At 42.6% G+C, this 20,284-nt stretch overlaps 1 protein-coding gene across 6 annotated transcripts in view; it reads left to right on the top strand.

Moving 5' to 3' along the window:
• casz1 (castor zinc finger 1) overlaps positions 1-20,284 on the top strand; it is a 212,956-nt gene that overhangs the window by 144,871 nt on the left and 47,801 nt on the right. For 4 of the 6 annotated variants that reach the window (XM_086068774.1, XM_086068778.1, XM_086068775.1 and 1 more), the window contains exon 1: positions 9,774-9,903. The exons of the other annotated variants lie outside the window; for them this stretch is intronic. In XM_086068774.1, the coding sequence (XP_085924900.1) occupies positions 9,825-9,903 (79 nt within the window). In that variant the 5' untranslated portion in view covers positions 9,774-9,824. Of the gene's footprint in view, positions 1-9,773; positions 9,904-20,284 lie in introns of those variants that run through there. 6 annotated transcript variants of the gene reach the window in all.

The raw sequence follows: 20,284 nt of genomic DNA on the forward strand, positions 1-20,284 counted from the left end.
AAAGATTAAAGTTTTTCCTTTCATCAGGAAAAGAAAAGTATATTTCTATCTGTTAGTGTTTTGCAGCAATTAGCATTAGAATACAGCTAAGTTATCATCATTATTCACAAATCTATTTAGAATTGTAATTGCGTTTTTTTTCAACATAGCCCTGGTTGATCGCCTTTGCTCTGCTGCCACCTGCTGGCCGTCTGTGTGACAACTACCATTTCTTCAACCGTTCAAAGCCTTCTGTACGCTCTAGCATAAAAAAAACATTTACAATAACATATAAATACGTCTTTGGGACACATTTGGGAGCAAATTTTCATCTCTTCCACTGTCTATTTTTTTTTCCCAATTTCTGTTTAATTGCAGTCCACTGTCAACATTTGTCTGAACCCTCGGTCATGTTGTTCTGCGCTGTTCCCTCCTTCAATGGGATGACAGTAAACACACTGTTGCATGCGCGAAGCTGCAAATTTGTAAAACCCAAATGAGGGCAGACTCTGGCTAATGTATCATCACGTGAGAGCTCGGGGGATAATCATGGGTGAGATTTGCTCAGGTTTGCTGCAGGTCTGCTGAGATGCAAGTACGGAGCTAATGGGATTGGGCTTTTTTCCTTCCATCCCTCTCCCGCCGCGTTATGGAGCTGCCAGCTAAACTCCAGCGGATGCGCACGCTGCTGCTGAGTCGTGCGCAAGACTATTTCAAGAGCGAAATGCGATTGTTTTAATACTTTAATCCACCTGTCCTTGGCATTCAGGATGTTGCAGAAGTCGCCTAATTATTTCAGGGCCGTCTCTCCTCCCACATTGAAAGACAATAGACAGCCGCAATCCCCGATTGAGGAACTCTTCAAATTGTTCATAGTAAGAAAATCTGCTTTTCTGACGCCTCCTGTTTGGAGAGTACGTTGTAGTTGTTCAGCTTTCCTCCAAAAACGCCCACCTTAATTGAGATATTAAAAATGCATATATGCAACGTGGATGTGAAATACTCAAAATCAAGCTATACAAACGACGAGTTTTCTCCGAATTGTCCCAGGATCTAACCCCGATAGTATGCAAACACAAATATTTTCTTTTAATTAAAAAGGTCTCATCTCGCTATATCCTCCCCCAAGTCTGCTGCTTCTCTCAAAGACCCACCCACCCCCCCACCCACCCACACACATACAAAGTTGGTACTTTATCTACACTCTACACACACGTGCAGGCAAATTTGAGAAAAGTGATTATTTTAATTGTGTCCTGGGCCACAGATTCCTCTTGACTGGCTGTTAATCTGTCAGAGGCAGGTTGTCAATTCCGAAGCGGGGACACCAGCAGTGACGGCTGTCCGGTTCACTGATAGCCCCCTGAGGGACAGTTAACCCTCACGCAGCCCCACACAAAAAAGAAAAAGAAAAAAAGACCACCCTCTTGTGCCACCCCTCCTCCTAGTACAGACTACCCAAATTAACGCTGGTCCTAAAACAGAGGTTTTGAACCCGGTACGGCAAATATGTGCAATATGAATTGACATGTACAGTATAACGGAACGTACACTCGAAAAATAGTTGGGTCAAAAGTAACCCAAGTATGGATCAAAAATGCACCGATCCACTTTATGGGTCAAATTGACTCAACTTTCTGGGTTGTTTTATGCAAAATGACCCAACTTTTGACCCAAGAAAAGGATCTAACCAATATTTATCAGTTGTTTTACATTAAAAGACTCATTTCTTGACTCAAAGTTGGGTCAAATTGACTAAAGTAGAGGATCGGTCCATTTTGGACCCATAGTTGGGACCCAACTGATTTTAGAGTGTACAGTGCGCCACAGGGTTCAATTCTGGGGCCTCAGCTATTTTTTTTTGTATCCGGGGGTTGGTTTAAAGTGCTTGATAAGTATAAAGTTGAGTGATGGGAGTCAGCGTCCTAGCTGCATGAGTTGCAGTGCCAAATTGAGCAATTTTAGTCCAATTGGTGAATACAAGACCACAACACTCTGAATTCAAGGAGCCAGATTGGATGGAAAGGCGACTCTCCCTGTGCGATATTTGCGTCTGTGCGCGTTGATGAGGGACAGTCGTGTTGGCATTGCGTGTGCGCGTGTGTTTGCGGACATGCAAAACGCATGATATTGTGGGGGTTGGCGACTTGATAGTAATGCATGTTGATGGTTTTAGCGATTCTTCATTTGAGAAACAGGGGCCTCATTAACAGCAGTCTTCATCAGGCCAGCGAGCAGCGGGCACATTAGGGGTCCACAGGAAGTCGGAGTGCAGCAGGAGAGTGCATTAGGGAGGCCTGGGGAGACACACTTCCCCTCAGTTCCACTTCCACCTCCAGTGCTTTTCTATATCTTAATGTAGCTTTCAGAGGAATTCACATCCAGGTCAATAATTATACTCTTTAAATTATTCAGTCGAGGCCCTCTGTAATTGTGCTTTTTAGATGCTTGGACATCGACATGTTTTACTGCGCCTGACCGGACGAGGAGAAAGTTTCGGAGTCTTCCTCATTTATGACACGACGACACGTCATCGACAAACGGAAGAATAAATCGCTTTGCTGAGCAAACCTGTCATCGCGTCAGCTTTCTTAAACTCCGCGCCAGGACGCGCTTGTCAGAGACGAGCGGCCGCAAACGTGTGGGAATGTTTTGTTTGGGACATGGGTGTGCTATCTTTGCACGTCGAGGAGTGGAAAGGCCAAACTGCAAGGGGAGGGGAAAAAACTTCACTCACCCAACCAAACTTTCACCGCAAAGCCTGACACCCCCCCCCCCCACCCACCCGCACACACACACACCTTCCGACCCTCCAATGCTACATTGAACGCGCATGATAACATTGTCAATAGATAATAATACATAGAAATGTTCGATGCCACTTCCTTTACCAGTATGAATTTTCAGCCATTGAGTAGTCACCGATACTGATACTAATGATACCACTAGTACTTTTGATACATAAAATTCCCCCGCCCCAACAAATGACAGATCAGTTTAAAGACCTATCTATCCAAATATAGTATTTCCCCTAAAATTGCATGAAATTAATGGCATTTTTCTTCAAATTTCTCATTTGTATTTCCTGATTGTAAAATGGCCACAAGAGCGCGGCCAATACTGGTATCCACCACTGTCACGAGTACCGATACCTTGAAATAAGGCCTAAGTATCAGCCCCACCCTGATACCTGGAAAATCTGCCTGACCCATTATCAGATGGGCAGATTATCGGCGCCGATATTTGGCATTTTGATGAATATTGTCATCAGCCTTTAAAAAAAAAAATCAAACAGCCAATAAAGGATCAATTTATAACTGTTAATTTAAGGGAATTATTTTGTTCAGTTTTTATTGTATTTTATTTATTACAGTTCTGTTAATAATATGACTATTGTCTAACAAAAAAAACAACTTATTTTTCAAATGTGTCGTGGCAAATAATCCTTCAAATTGTGTCCGAAGGTATGACGGCGGCACGGGATTTTAGCTCAATAGAAGCGCTTTGCGCTCATACACCGGAGACTTGCTCACGTTGTGGGTTCAATCCCCGGGGTGGTCTCCTCCAGTTACACACTAACCTACATCATCTCGGCTGGTAGTTGATTTTAAAGTTAAAACTCAAGAATGGAGACAAATACTTTAAGATTAGGCCTAAAACTCTATTGAGGTCTAATAGCGACTGTTTTTCACAGTTTTTTTGTTTGTTCACTATTCACTAAATATTGTTTTACAACATAATATTTTTTTAAATACATGAATTCAGACGGCTTGTGTTACCAGTCATAGCTACAAACTGCTTTTAATCAAGTCGTAATTTTATTATTGTGAGTACAAATCTTTTCTTTTTTGTTTTCTTACATGTCGTTTTAAAGCAGGGCATTTTTCTGGACTACTTAAAAACAATACAAAATAATAAGTAAATACATAATAATAATTGTAAAATTTAGTGTACAGGTATACCCACTTTTCCAAGGACCACTACACAACTGCTGAACTCTGCACAACTCTAAAAAAAAAAACATATTCTTTAGTACTTTCCCAGCCCAATATGTATCTGCTATGTATCTATTTAGGAGAAGCGCTGACAACAGTGTCACACACCTGCAGTGCCAAAAACAAAGTCTGTACACTTTTGTCACGACGGTGGCAAGTCTGTAATTACTGTCTGACGCTTCTTCGCTGCTGCATTAAAATAGTGTTTATCCTGTCGCTCCGTGTTCCTGCCATGTTTTGCACCCAGACAGCCCAATCGCACCTCCACAAACATTCTTTCTCCTCTCTCTTCCTCTTTTTTGTGACTTGGGCTCGTTCGCTTCAGTTGAAAACGGTTGCCTTATAAAAGAAGGTATGCCTTTCGCTCCCCTCTGACACACCCACGCACAAATAAACATAAAAAGCTCATTTGTTAGCGCATTCATTTCAAAGGCCTGCGCTGGAGAATATTGTTGGGGAGGGGGGAGGGGAGGGGGAGGGGGAGGGTGGTGGCGGGGCAATGCTTTGTCAAATGTTGACATGTGTTGCAAACATGGGGCCTTCAGCAGCACTGTTTGCTGGGGCTGCTGCGGCACATTGTTGGCACATGAAGAGAGGATGCTTTGAAACAAGATTAGCCTCCAAATGGCCCTGCCTGACCCAAGCAGCCCCCTCCTCACTCTGCCCCATCAATACTCATGTGCATTTGAATGCGTACAGCAAAATGCTAAATGATGGGATCAAGTGAAATATCGCGTGGGCCTGTTTTCTCTCGGCCGGCGCCGCGAGGCCCCAAAGTCTGGCACGTGGTCAAGGTGAGCTTTGCCGGCCAGGAAGAGAACGTCGCTGTCATCGAGGCCTCGTCCTCCTCCTCCTCCCCTTGGCTTTGGGTCAGGGTGACACCGGGCAGGGGGAGGAAAAATCCATCACCCGACACCCGGCCCACAAAAATGAATAAAAATTGGAAAGCAACATGCAAGGTCCGCTTAATACAAGAACACTTGCAATATGCTGATGTTTTGTTTTGCACACTGCGTTTGCTAAATTGCCTTTGACTGCGTGCATCAGTAATGAAACTTTATGTCCTTGTGGAGAGGGCAGCAAGTCCGTTCCAGTTAGGACCAGGACCATCACTCCTGTCCTGCTATTGTACGACTTGTATTTTTCCTTTCTAATCCACGTCCTTATAAATAAATGAAGCACATGAAGTCATTTTTTCCATATTTGCCTAAATTGCTTTAAAAGCATTTTATCATGTCATAAAAAGCGCAATTGATCTGCTGGGCTTAGCCCATTGGACAGCTGTGTGTTTTGTTAATGGCCACTTTGCTCCAAGCAGCTTATTAAAAAATTTATATATAAATGCTAAAATTGCATACATTATTTAGATACAGTAAGCATTTTTTTTTGTTTTAGTCTGGCAGGGAGGGGCTGCTATCAGTATGGAAATTTACCATAGTGTGATATCGTAATATATCCACCCAGGCGCATATGTGTCCTCTTCACTGCACCCCTGCATGTGCATGCAGAGAGAGAAAAAAAAAGTATATATTTTTTGATGACTTCGTTTCAGCAACCACGGAATGTCACCCATATCCCGCTTGATTGTACTTTCGAGTTTTATGATGTTTTTCCATTGATTTGTTTCCCCGGCGCAGCTGCCGACCTCTATTGAGGGACGAACATAATCAGCGCTGACGCAAATTAGATGGTTATTCGTTTTGAAAATTGACAGAAAAACAATAAAAAAGATGAAATGCTCCCAAATCAATAGATATAATGAAATTCAAATAATCCGAGAGATGGGGTCTCCATGGCAACTGATAATGTGGAAAAGAAAACAATTTAATAAAGGACAGACACGCTTTGAAAACAGATTGGGGAGGGAGGGGGTCGGCTGTAAAGCGGGGAGATGAGGGTGGGGGAGATGGAGGGATAGGCGGGGGGCCGAGGGGGTGTTTGAGGCTCTAGTGCTTGCTCTATAGCTTGTTTCCCCCGGCGTGTGAAGGATCTGTGTCTGTCCCAAGGACACGGCAATAATTAGAAAAGCTTTCAGGCCAGAAAGTGCAGATTCAGGTTTTAATACACAAAATTATTTCAGGGGCAGTGAATCGGAAAACCATTTGTTGGTGACCTTCCCGAAAGGCCTGCACACACACACTCGCCACCCCCTCTCCACTCTGGTGCGGGGCAAGATGGAGGCTATGTGGCAGCGCTGGCTGAGTTATAGCATATTTGTGTTTTTATAGAGGCATGGGGAATGGAGTTGGGGGGGGGGGGTGTATGGGGTAAATGCGTGCCTATGATTGTTTGTGTGTGTGCATGCACAGGGGGATGGGTCACAGTGAGACCTTCATGTCTCAAGTGGGGAGTTTTTTGGGAAGAGGGAGAGGGGGGCGCAAAGATCAGAGCGGGGAGAAAGTGCGGCAGCGACAGACGGCAGCAAGTTGAAGATCGGCTTTATTTACAGATCACTTGTCAAAAGGAGCAATTTAAGGGGAATACGCTCGTTCCTGCGCCGTGACAGGCGAGCGGGGGTAAAAAGCAAAAGACGAGCATGAACCTGAGTGCCAGATAGTCAAACACAGAATTTTTCTGTTGAAGACACACAGAGCAGAGGTTGGCGAGGGAGGCGAGTGGGTGTTAAGTGACTTCATTTGTAGTCTATTTAAGGGATGCTTTACTTGTCCTTGTGCTGCTCCTCCATCACCTAATACAGCCTCTGCCTTCTACTTTTCAAGTGTGCCGTATTTTTCTGTAAATAGCAATTATTTTCTGTCATTCGACTAAAAAGGTGTTTGTTTTCAGCCTGCTTCCAAAGCCATATTTGCGAGTATGCACTTGATTCAACATCCGTGTCCTGCTGTTTTCACATCCTTTTTTCACGTTACAGTATGACACTTTCTCACTGTTTAAAAAGTCGTCCGACAGGGCGTTGAACCTCATCTGTCATCGAGTGGCCACAATTTTTGTGTCATTAGAGGGCTTTGTTTGATTGAAATAAAGGTGATCCACCCTTTGTTCAAATGAGAGCCGGTCCAGGATATCACATCTTGACTGCAGATACCTTATCCTGTTCCTGCCAGCAATAAATAGAAAAACAAGTCCTTGCACAAACTTTGACCTGATAATCACACTTCTGATATTTTAATGGCGCGGAAAACTGATGCCATCAGCGCTTTCTGCATTATAAACCATCTTTATAAGTTGAGCAATATTTGATAAAATAAAATAATAATAATAAAGTTTCAGCCCGTGTTAACCTCAATGCTTTCTTATCTCCAAAGCAAAATCTGACAAACATGTTGTGCCATCCAGTAATTATCAAGCTTGTTGGAGGAACTGAACCCTACCAGTTTCCTATGCACATTTACTTAACCCTTCTTTATTGGATGTTTTTTTTTTTTCAAATTCAAAACACAGGTACAAGGTTTACTGGTGAACGAAATGAACAGGGAGAGTAGCCTTTTCATAGACTCTTCATAAACAAGTGTTGTTCTTGCATTCCTTTAGTGTTGTTAGATAGCTAGTTGCGCTCGACTAGAACTGCTCAACTTGACATTGCAAATCATGCAATTAGGATGCTGAATCCCATCACTCAACTCAACTCTGCATTTATAGAGCACTTTAAAAGAACCACCGCTGTTTTCTTAAGATAAAGCCCTTGAAAATCAGATAAAATGAAAACAACAAAGGCCCCAGAATTTAACCTTGTGGAACACCATATGTTCCATTCGTTATACATGTGAATTCATATTTTCAAGACGACTAATAATAATAATAATAACAAAAATTATATATTTTATTTGTAACGCTCTTACTTTTAAAATAAATCTCAAAGTGCAGTCGCTAAAAAAAATCTGAGTAAAAAAATCACGACTAAAATCAAAACTCAAGATAGAAATCAATCAGGAAAAGGTATTTTGTTTTTTTTAAAGGAAGGTTTTGAGTGCACCAAATTCCTTGCACTACAGATAGGCCAAGCAATGTCACCTGATCACCTGCAGCCAATAGTTGGGTTTCCATCAACCATTTATATTCAAATTTTTAAGAAATGCAAAAATCAAACTGAATGGAAACGCTACAATTTTGAAAAAGGGCCCAAAATTCGCAAAAAACTTTTTACACTTAGTGGGTGGGGGTGGACTTTGAAGCGTATCTAAAAAAGGAAAATGCTAAGTTTTGCGGATAACCGCTGGCAAGACCGGATACACGTCGCATGTTTTAATCAGATATTACATCACACGTACGTTTGTAGTCCCAAAGCAGTGGCGGACGATAAAGTAAAGTATGTGTGTGTGTGGGGGGGCGAAAACAGAAATATTTTTGGAATTAATTAAAGAGAATATTAATGCTATTTTAGATGGAAAGCAGCAAAGAAACGCCACGGTTTATTAAGAATTACAAAAGCAAACTCATACGATCTTATCGCACGGCGCAGTCGCTTCCTGGTCTTCTTCTTCTTCTTTTAAATTACTGGTGGATCCCATCTCAATGGTGTATACCGCCATCTACAGCAGCGGAGTCCCCTCTTAATATTCGCAAAAGAAGTACAGATTAAAACAGTTTTGCACATTTTCAGTAAATTTGCTTAGAAAAAATCGCCATTGGATGTAAACCTGACTAATGATGAGTCGTGTGTGTGTGTGTCTTGACCTCCGCCGAACTCCTGAGACTGACTCATTGAACCGCTGGAGTTCAATCTAACCCATGTTAAGAACCAATGCGCAAATGAGACCTCACACCCCTTTGTCGAGTCTTAAACAATCATTTTGTTCTTTCCCCTGCGTGCTGTTTTTAAAGCAAATACGTTAAATTTGGCGTTAACAAGATGCAGCGCACAGAAGGCAAACACGGCCTTGTTTAGACTCTTGACAGTCACATTCGAACTTATTATCCTCTGGGGATTATGCGCTTATAGCAAGACAAGCACAAGAGATGAGCGGGACAGCTCATATGCGCCACTATTGCTATTCCGATGTGAAAAGTGACCCTCAAGTAGGAGAGAAACTAGAAATTCCCCACCGCAGAATAGCTGAGAGCCTTCAAATCTAACACGTCGGTGTCAATGAGTGCTGAGCACCCTTAAAAAAAAACTCCAGTTTGAGCTGAAATACGACAGCCGGCAGGCGCCCGTGGTGTGTTTGTGCACACACATTCACACACACATGGGGCACAAAGCATGTGTTATCACTGTTAACAGCAGTACAAAACAGTTGATAGCCTGTGTTGTGTTTGAGAGGAAATTTGTGTGTCCAGAACCCCCCCATCGCCCCCCTCCCCTCCACTTTCAGCAGCTGGTGTTGTACTGTAACTCTGCCTTAGTGTGTGAGGGAGTGAGCGAGAGTGCGCCACTAACAGTTCCACACACTTGAGGGGCCGGGAGCCAAAACGGAGCCAGGTCCAACAGGACTGGACCCGGATGAGGGCCGGCTCCCAAATTGCCTACTTTACACCTGTCTCTCTCTCACACGCGCGCGCACACGCGCAAACGCAGCAGTCGTGCTGTTCGGCGCAGGGTTCTCATTGTAGCGGTGACAGGGGGGGCGTCCGTTAAGTGGCTCTCTTTTCCTGTGTGTGTGCGCGCGTGTGTGTGTGTGTGTGTGTATGTGCACTGTTCCTCATATGTCTGTGGGGTGGAGAAGAGCGATGAAGGACCCCTACTGGTAAAGTGGGTAAACTCGCACAGCTTCAACATCTGTGCTCAGAGGAGGAGGAGGAGGGGGGGGGAGGAGGGGGAGTGGAGCCAGACAGTGAGAGAGGAGGAGCAGGAGGAGGACGAGGAGCACAGAGTGGGAAAGAGGAGAAGAGTGTGAAGGAGAGAGGGAGGGAGAGAGAGCAGAGCCCCGGCGCAGAACACTTGAGGAGAAAATGCCTTGTTTTGTGGAGAGAATCCTTCCAGGGCAGGAGGGAGAGGTGAGGCAGAGCGCGCAGGGCGGTCTGCTGACAGGTAAGACTCTCACACACCTACAACACCCCCTCCTCCCGACCCCCCCCCCCCTCCCCTCCCCTCACAGACAAAAAACACACACACACACACAGTGCTACCTGGAGGTGAACCGCCACGCTACTAGTTGCAGCTGGCGATGACGGCGTGGAAGTGTGTAGAGAACAGGTGTCGGGTGGTTTTCATGATGATGATGATGATGATGATGCACTTTCCCATCAAGAGCTTGACTTCAATTCACAGACGTGCAACTTTGTAAAAAGTTTTGCCTTGCTGGAGTGGAACTAACTTTATTCTTTACTGTTCAAAAGCAGGTGTTGTAGTTTTCAACTCTTAAGTCACAAGTTGAATAACTTGTGCAAACTATTTCTAGATGAAAATAACTTTTGGTGTGAACTTTTTGCAGTGTATATTCACAAAACTTTAATAATGATTTGTTTTTCGTTTGTAATTGATTTAGTGAGATTCAAATCTGGCACAGATGCAAGAAAGGAAACAACAAAACAGGCAACTTTTATCTGTCACGAATTTATAAAAACAAAACACTAAAGGGTCAGAATTAAAATGGAACAGGTAGGAGAAATTGTTACTTTCCCAGTTAAATATAATTTTGAATACACACCTTTATCCTGCCTTTTTAACCTCAAATGTAATATTTGAACATGCTGGTCTCTGCTCAAGTAAAGGATTACGACTCCGTCCGCCACTAATTATATATGATTTCACTTTATTGCAAATGCATTTGATATTTTATGAAGCCCCTATTCAAGCAGTGGCAATGATTAAAGGCTACATCAATATATGGTCTAAGTACACCGTTGCACGGGCTAAAAAGGGAAATGATTCAAAAGCACCTTAAATCCCGCTGCCCTAATGTCAAGTGCAGATGTGTTTTTTTTTCGGACGCGACATTGAAATAATTTGCAGTGTGGAGATTGATTTGGCGGTTGAGACGCAGATGTGATGGAGAGGTTTGTCATCTGAGGGATTTTCCACTCTGCACGTGTAAACACCGTGTGGGGCTCAAGAGTCCTGCCCGTCGCGGAGGGGAACCAAACCTCCTTGTGTACAATTCTATTTTATTTTGCTTAAATAAACCTGACATCTCTGAGCGTAAACACAGATTTACATGCGGCCCCCGTGGGTGTCTGCCTCGGCCCGTTGCCACGTTGTGGCCCTCGTAGGTCAAGATTAGGAGCAGACACAAGACGGTGAACTTTTTTATTTGTCTTGTTAAATAAATAAGTGGATAAATAAATAGATGGATAGATAAGGCAGCGGCTTCCTGAGTGAGAGGTGAAGCCTGAATTGAATTTGGATTGTGTTACCATGACGATCCTGAAACCCCTCCCGTGTCCCACAGGGCCGCTCTGGTTGCTGTGCGCCAGCGCGTGTTTGTTATTTAACTTTATGCGTGTGTGTTTGAGCAGTGGGTGGTGGTAGCTGCGTTCACCAGAGAGACATTGTACTAAGCAGACATTTCCCCCTCTGTTTTCACTCTGACCTGGTAGGAGATTGATGACTGAATTGTGGAGTACATGTTAACAGTAACTGGTGATTTATGAAGATACTTAGGGTAAGTGAGGCCGCACAGGCTGGAGGAGAAGAAAAAAAGGGGAAAAAAGATATAGCCTTTTAAGTTAATGTAAAAATATAGCCTTTTTAAGTAATAATTGTTATTACTGCTGCCGGGGCTACACGAGAGGGTTGAGTTCCTCTTCCTTTTCAGTTGGCCACGTGCCTTTTCTGGCTTTTCAAGTCAACTTCAAAAGCAAGTTGACTGCATGGAAATACAATTTAGGGAAAATACAGCGACATTTGGTGTCACATATATTATATACTATACAGGATAACTTCAAATGACAGAGGTAAAAAAAGAGACTTTTCCTGTTGAAAGCGCAGTGGAAAACTTTTCTTGGACGACCTTTTGCACTGCAACAAGTGCACTGTGTGCTTTGGCTGCCCCACTTAACGCAATTTCTCAGTCTATTTCTCAGCCTCTATTTACAGTTTTTGATTCATTTTCTTTTTCTTGGCTCATGTCTTGCCGAAATATTATTCACAGGGGGACATTACCTCGCCATTCAAATTTTGGAATTCAATTCACTTGGATGTGATCGATGGCATTTTTAAGCAAGAAAACAAATTTGGGAAATAAGGAAGACTTCCTGTCGAAAGCGGCATAATACTTTCTTTTTTTTTAAGCCACCACCGAGTGACTGAGTGAAATGTTTCCCCAGTTCGCTCCGGGACAACTTTATTTCTTACTGGGGATTTAACACTCACTCAGTCCCCTCATAAATACAGCGTCCCTCAGCCTTTTGCTTGCCATAACTCACGCGCTAACTCTCCAGCTAACTAAACTCTTATAGCAGAGCCAACGCTTGCTTGTCTTTTTTACTTCCGCCTCTCCCTCTCTTTTTCTTCCCTTAAGCTGATTTACGCGGGACACAATCTCCTGTGACTGCTGCCTCACCGGGCGGCTCTGCTGATCTCCTCGGCCCACTCGCGTGCATGGTGCCTTTTACAAGAAATGGCTATTTGAATATGAGCCAGCGTAATCTGCTTCAAAGTCAGCTGAATGCATGGAGAACGAGTGTCCTAGAGTGTCCTAGTACCTGTTGAAGGACATTTGTCACTGTTCCAACAGTTCAATAAATAGCAGATAGGCTTTGTTGATGATCTCTTTTCAGCTGACAAGAGCACCTCAGGTGGGTTATTTACTGTGCATCTGAAGTCACACACAGATTCAACAGTTCACTTTTCCGCTGTATGGTTTGGAACGATGAACCTGATGTGACTTGTGTTTCCACTGTGGGGTGCGTAGGCCAGATGACGACAGTTGCATCATTTACATAAAGTGACAACATAGTTGAATGTGGTTAGCCAACATCTTTTGCAGTCCATTTAAGTGTGTTTAGTACTGGTTGGAACCCTAACAGTAAAAAGTGTTAGCAGTTATGTGAGGAACCTTAACTGTTTTTGACAAGAGAAAACAATACTGTAGCAAACTGTGGCGCAAACGGGGCTGGTGCCAGTTGGCAGGTTGGGAGGAGACTTTCTTTCCTTCTGGTAGGGTTCCTGTATTGGTTAACTGCCTCCTGGTGCCTTCTGTTCTCACTGTTCCGTCCCAAAGGCCCCACTCTGACATCTCCTGCAGCATCTAAAGACCCTCTGAAGTCAAAATCGCCCATTTTGATGTCTCATGGCAGTTTGTTGTATTTGCGTTTGAAAACACGGTCCTTGCTTGGAGAAATTACCCTCAGCACTTGTTGGTGGATGGGGGAGGAGGATGGCGTTCGTCTTTTTCTCCCCCCGTCTCCCAGAGGACTGATCTGGATCTGGGATAGCACACGGTGTGTTTTATTGCACACCAGCTGGCCACCAAGTAATCTCATAATGATACAATGACATAGCACACACACAGACACACACTTTCACGCTAACAGGTGCTGCCATCAAACTGTTATGCCTGCACCTTTAGCTGTGTCAAAATAAAATGGTATAATGGTGGAAGTGGAGGACCGGAGAAACAAGAAATGTTAACTTCAGTAATTACTACCTCCATCGAGAAGCAGTGGAGAGGGCCGAGAAGCAAGCACGCTACGAAGGAGGGCCCCGTGTGCAGATAATGACGGGGTATCATTGTAGCTCTGTGTTAATCTTGGAGCACTGCATGTGTGTGCGTGCTTACGTGTATTTAGGTGTGTATGTGTGTGTCTGAGAGTGTGTGTTTCTGTAGCATGCAGCCTTTAGATATAGTGCTTAGGTGCATTGCTCAGTGGCATTTGATCTTACCAGCCAATAGTCAAAGCTGGGCCCTCTAACTAGAGTACACCCATGGTTTTGAAGGAGGCTAGGCTTAAACACTATAAATACTTAAGTTCTGCAAATGGCTGAGGACCGGTTCAGGTTTTCCCCCGTCTCTCGCTCAAAGTCAGCAGCACTCCTGTGACCATAGTGAGGATAAGTAAGAATAGAGGGATGGGTGAATTAATTTGCTACAACATTACATTGAGGTAGCCTAGATTAGTTGGTAAAACCAGAGCATCAGAGTATAGTAGTATAGTACTAGTCTCCCTTTTGGACCATGGCTTGAGTCTTAATCACCCCCACTTTCCTTCTTATCTAAGATCTTGGGGCACTTTCTATCGAGTACCAATAGGCCTTTCCGTCCTCCCGCTGTTGGTCGTTGTTTTTCATGTTTCTTGGACGGTTTGAGCCTGTTCAATGAAATTTTGTTGCTCTGTATGTGAGCATGTGCAATGACAATAAACATATTTCATTCCATCTACTGATCAAGCCACAAATACCCTAAGTCAGCGGTTCTTAACCTGGGTTCGATCAAACCCCAGGGTTTCGGTGACTGTTGTGATGGTTCATTGTGTGATTTTTCTACTCTCCCTGCTCATTTTGTTCACCGGTAAACCCTATGTCTAAAAAATGAAATTTGAAAGAAAAGAAGAAAAAAAAATCCCATTTTATTTTTCAATAAAGAAGGGTTCGGTGAATGGAAACTGGTGAGGTTCAGAACATCCAGTATGGTTAAAAAACAGTTTTGGACTAGCCACCTTTTTACCCTGAGTTCATTATAGTATAACCCAGGGGACACCGTCGACTATGCCAAAATATAGCACATGTAACATAGCCAAAACCAATTTATACTTAATCTTATTCTTTTGATTATAATTACTATCTCATTAAAATTGAGTGTTTTAATTAAAACATTTGTGTCTCATCAACATGCAAAATACAGTAAAAAGTCATGAATCAACACGTGTTTGAGTTGGATTGACTATGTATGTATGAAACTTTTTTCACCATTATGGTAAACCTGCAGAGTAGTACAGTTTATGACCTGGTGTTGTAAATGTATAATCCAGCCTTAAGTGACCTGAAGTCAAACCTGTTTTTCACTCGACGATAAGCCTAGACGACTATATATAAAAGATCCTAGCCCTCTTTTACCCTGTGCATAGTTCAGCAAGGTGTTAATAATGTGGGCTGCCACAATGTATCCCACCACAGCGACAGTCACCGTTTTTTGAAGACCTTTGGGGAAAAGCACGCAAGCTACCAGGTTCCTTCCGATCAAGACTTGAGTGTGCGCTCTCTTTGTAGAAGGGAGTAAGAATGGAGCAAAGCATGAGGGGATGAAAAAGTCAAACTTTTTCGATGTGCTGCACCTTTTCCTCTTTCCATTTGAAGTTCTGAGACACTCTCATTTAAGCATCATCGTGCAGCAACACAGGAGAAAGTGTAATGAATATGTATCAACACAGCATATGGCAGCAGGAGCACTGGGACTAGGTGTGTCCAGAAGGTAGAGTGCTGCCAATGCATTATTCTCCATTCAAATTAGAAGAAGAGAAGCTGAAAGGTGTTCAGCACCTTCTCAGATGGGCCGCTCGCAGAAGAATCAGAAGATGAAGAGGCACCGTTTGAAATGAGCAAAAAGCGAGCGGCTGTCAGGAGTACAGCAGAAAAGCAGTTAAGTTTCCTTGATTTCGATTTTTTTCTCAGCCAACCCAGCGCTCGCTGACACAAACGTGATTAAAAGTGATCTTTCTGACACATTAGGATGCACACGGGAAGTAACCTCCTCTAAAGCGTTCATTATTAGATGCATGACAGACCTGAATATTTATAAAATACGTTTTAATAATTAATTGCAGCAATCTGCTCCTGTAATTCATCAAATTTGCACTTCAACGGAGTATCCGTTTTCACTTTAAAATAATAATAAGAGGAATATGAATGTTGCAGAAATATAAAACGGGCAGCTGGATGCGGCTAGCGAGCGCCCCATGTTCGCTGCTCAGGCTTTCCCCGCCACTCGTCACCAGTTCGAGTCAAATGATATTTTAAGCCCTGTGAAATGCATCCGTTGTTGTTTTGCGTGACAGTTTAGTGAGTGGCTTCTCACAAGTGTCATGAAAATGAAGATGCAGGAAATAAAGTTGGTTTGGTGTAGAATGCAAAAGTAGTTTCTGTGGTTTTTATAAAAAGCTAATTTATTTGTTTGAGTCAACTGAACAGTACTTCCTTCAGTTTACTAAGACCCAAAATAGGCATCACTCTTTTTTTTCCCCCCGTAAAGCTCTGCTTCTTTCATTTTATTTTTCGTATTCTTTTTTTTTCTCTAACCCCTTTTGAAAGAATTGTTTTATCACACCTTCAAACGCAGTCACAGCGCATTCCTCATTCCACTGAACTCCCAGAAACAACATTGTTCCTGTTTCAGGTAAAAACTGCCATGTTTGAATCCACCTCCTATTGAACGTGTTTTTGTTTTTTTATGATGTGGATCAGTTTAGAGTGTGCAAATGATGCGACCTGCAGCTTTAAACAAATGCAAAGTCAACCCAGGTTAATAAAAATATTGTTAAATGTAAAATTCTCTGACGCTATTCTCTTTTTTAAGGCAGACCATTTGATACATCTCAGTAAATAATGTGGCTGGTGAGTATGTATTTCACATTGTATGCACATCGTACACTCATACCCAAGCACACATGCGTGCGTGACAGTCATATCTTACTGACGCTTCCATCCTGCTTGTAATAAAAAAACAACAAATGACGTATCTATGAGGGGGCTCATAACCACGGGGTCTATGAAATCCCACAAGCGGGAAGACTCGTTCTCCTCATTTCCTCCTGCAGTCCTGCAAAGAAACGGGCTTAATCAAACATTAATTAAAATAAAAGTTTTTACAATATCATCAAGAAGAAAAGTCTGTCAGCCTTAGCAGATATTTTAAAGCAGTGGTGTTGGAGGTACTGAAGCCCACTAGTTTCCCACGTGCATTCATCGAACCTTTCTTTATTGAAAAATAAATTGTTTTTTTTTTCCCTCCAAATTCAAGACTTAAGACAAAATGAACAGGGAGAGTAAGTAGCCTTTTCACCTGTCTCTTTTTACCTTGAATTCAAAAAGTGTTTTATTCTTGTATTCCCCATCTCCATGCATCTTAAGGAATTGTTTCTTTAGTTTTGCTAGATAGCTAGTTGTGCTGGGCAAGAATTGCTCAATTTGAGATTGCACATCATGCAGTTAGGACACCGACTTCATCACTCAACTCGGCTCAATATTTATAGAGCACTTTAAAACGACAGCCGCTGTTTTCTTAAGAAGAAACCCAGGGGCAGCAGATATAATGAAAACTGCAGAGTCCCCAGAATTGAGCCCTGTGGAACACCATACTCTCCATTATACATCTGAATTAATATTCCAGATATTAGTCCAAACACTACTTTTTTGCTCGACATATTTAGCATGAAGGGATTAGGATAATTTAAAAATCACTCGACTTACCAACACAACTGCCACAAGTTAGGTTAGGTTAAAAACCACTGGGATGAGCAGGTATTTTTTAAGGCAGGCAATGGTGGAAGTTGTCAGATTTTATTTAATTATTTTCTGATAGAGGAAAGGCCCCTATATCAGGGTGAAGATGGAGGTCAACAAGATGTGATGCACAAACATCAAAGTGTGTAGAAAAACTAAATTGAAAGGTGACTTTGGAAATCAATTAGTCAATACTCGAGGATTTAAAAAATAATAATAATTTACAATAGCTATGCAACCCTCTCCTCTCTTATAGTTAGTCATCAGGGATTTTATTTCTTTATTTATTTATTTCATGTTGGACTGTCTTATTTGCTGTCAAAATGTCTTAAGACTCCTATTAGAGGAATGCCACAGCCGATTTCCTCGTAATGCCATTCACATGCTGCTGAAAGAGGGCATGTCTAAAGATCTAAACAGCCGGCTTTTTAGGCCCCACATTAGGGCTGGTGTGTCATTGATTGACATTATTTGGCCTGACAGGGCCTCCCATCAAGGTTAACCTCATGGACAAAAGTGCTGCCCGCACCAGCACACATTGACGCGTGCCGACGTGCTACGCTCATTCGCTCGCTAACATGCCGTCCAAAAAAAAAAAAAAAAAAGAACCTCCTGTTGAGAGCCGTGATGATGATGGTGTGTGTGTCATCTCCATTGTTGTGAGTATGATGCCAGGTGGAGATTTCGACACTTAATTGATAACTAATGGAGCGGCATGTGCTGAGTTTACCCTGGAGGATTGACACTGTGTGTGTGTGTGTGGGTGTGTGTGTGTGTGTGTGTGTGATAGTTTGCCTTACTCAGCAGTGTATCTCCGGATTGTGGTAAATTAAATATGACCCTGAAAGATTATGACATGGCAGTCAAGGTCACCTGACCTCTTAGACCAGCAGGTAATTGTCTTTTCCATACAAACAGAAAGTGTGTATCAATTGCGCACACACACACGGCATCATCTCACTCTCAACAAGCCACAAAGACAAAGCGAGATCCCCGTGACCAAACTACAAGTGAAGCAGTTAATCTGTACAGATATTAGCTGAAGGGCCCTTGAGAGGTGCACCGCTGAGCCCCCTTCTCCACCGTACTACCCACGATGCCGTGCCGCCGCGCCACACGCCGCAGCCGTGGGACACACACACACAGAAACACAGGAGTTGTCTGCTCATTTACCGTGGCGCTTGCTTCATCAAATTGCACCCCTGCGAACGTCTTGAAAGTGAACGTGGAAGCTGAGGCCCAAAACAAAGCTGCAGGAATAAATTTCCCCTGCTATTCTCAGCAAAAGCCTTTGAAGTGTGTGTGCCAATCGTGTAATTCTGTCAAGCCTGGACTCCTGAAATTGAAGCACTGACAAGCAGAAGCCAGTAATGCACATTTTTGAGTAACAACTAATCTAACGCGTTACTTTTTCCACTCTAGTAATCTGATTGAAGTTCTCCTTTAACAGCCCTAAAAGGTACTTTGTGGGTACATATTTGCTCCTGCATGTAAGTATCAACTTAAAGAGAGAGAGACTAGTGTTAACTTAAACCAACGCCGGTTACAATTAAAGGATGTTGCAGTGAGAAAAAATTAACAAGACTTAAAAAAGCAACACATACTTTACAGTCAAGGTCCCGCATATTGCGAAACGAACACCTGATTCCTAACACTATAAAGTCACACACACAGAAAAAAAAGCTATACATCAAAGAACACATGACAAAGGGAAACACGGATATTGAAAATAGTGAGTTACATTGTGGGAGTATCGTCTCATGGAGTGACATCATCATCAGTCAGCTAAAAAGAAAAATGTCAAGGATCGTTTCACACGGTGCTGTCGAGTGTTTTCGACATACCTTCAGTAACAGTATTCAAAAACAAACAAACAAACTGAACTAAAGAAGATTTTATTTTTTATTGTACTGTATTTTTTTTAAATTGAAAACAGGTAGCAAATTTGTTAAGTGAAATCCTGAGAAGACTCATTTTTATATTAGAATAATTACGATAAGTCAAAAATGTCTTTATTCCATTTTTAATAAAAACAAATCTTAAATGTCATTGTCAAAAACACATTTCCAATTGGCTGAGTGTCATTTTTATGTTAAGAAGAGTTGTCAGTATCGGCTGAATGTAACTATTAAAGTATCGTGTACTCTAACTTAGTTACTTTTTAAAGCACGTAATCAGTAAAGTAAATGAAGTTACTTCTCATAGGAAGTAATCCGTAAAGTATTTAAGTTACTTTTTTAAAGCATGTATTCAATAAAGCAACTAGTTTACATTTTCAAGGTAACTGTGGCAACACAAGTGAAGTCATCATGTGCTTCCAGCTGCAAGTCCAGATTTGATATTTAATATTAACAAGTTAGCCATGTGTGCTGTGAATTACCCAAAGCAGCAAAGAGAATAAAAGTTGGCTGTTTCGGTGCGTGGCTGTCACAACGCTTCTCGTCACTCATGTCAGATCCTTTCTTCGCCCTTAAACCACTTTAGGCTGCTTGTCCTCTGCTCTGGAAAAGACCATAATTACACTGTTTGTGATGAAGCCCAGGGGCGTATTTGTCCTTAGATTTGCCCTCAAGTTCAGCATCTTTTCCTCTTTCCTCCCGCACTTCAAACGTACTGTATATTGTTTTATTCTTCCAGTTTGTGCGTCTTACTTTAGTGGCTGCCTTTGTCTCGTTTGTGTTTTGTGGTGACGTGACGGGAGCGTCCCGCTCGGCTTGAAGGCTCGTGTGTGGTAATAGCTCGTAGACATTGACTGTAAGAAATAGTCCAAACGGGCCCTTTTGGGGAGATGGCACATAATGAGCAAGGTCATATTCTGGAGTGAAAGCAATAAGTGATTTCTTGATAGGTAACAGAAAAAAGAAAAAGAATCAGGCAGATGTGCAAGCAGCTGATTAATAATAAAATAGATGTGTGCGAGAGAGGGACCGGTGAGGGGAGGGTGTGCAAAGAGGACTTTTCGACCCATGTGCGTGTCGCTGTGCGCCAGCATGCATGCATCGATCCTACAGTGGAACCTCAAAAATCCATTAGA

Source organism: Leptonotus elevatus, chromosome 2, assembly GCF_054856555.1.
Source record: "Leptonotus elevatus isolate MCC_2025b chromosome 2, RoL_Lele_1.0, whole genome shotgun sequence".
NCBI classification, from domain to species: Eukaryota; Metazoa; Chordata; class Actinopteri; order Syngnathiformes; family Syngnathidae; genus Leptonotus; species Leptonotus elevatus.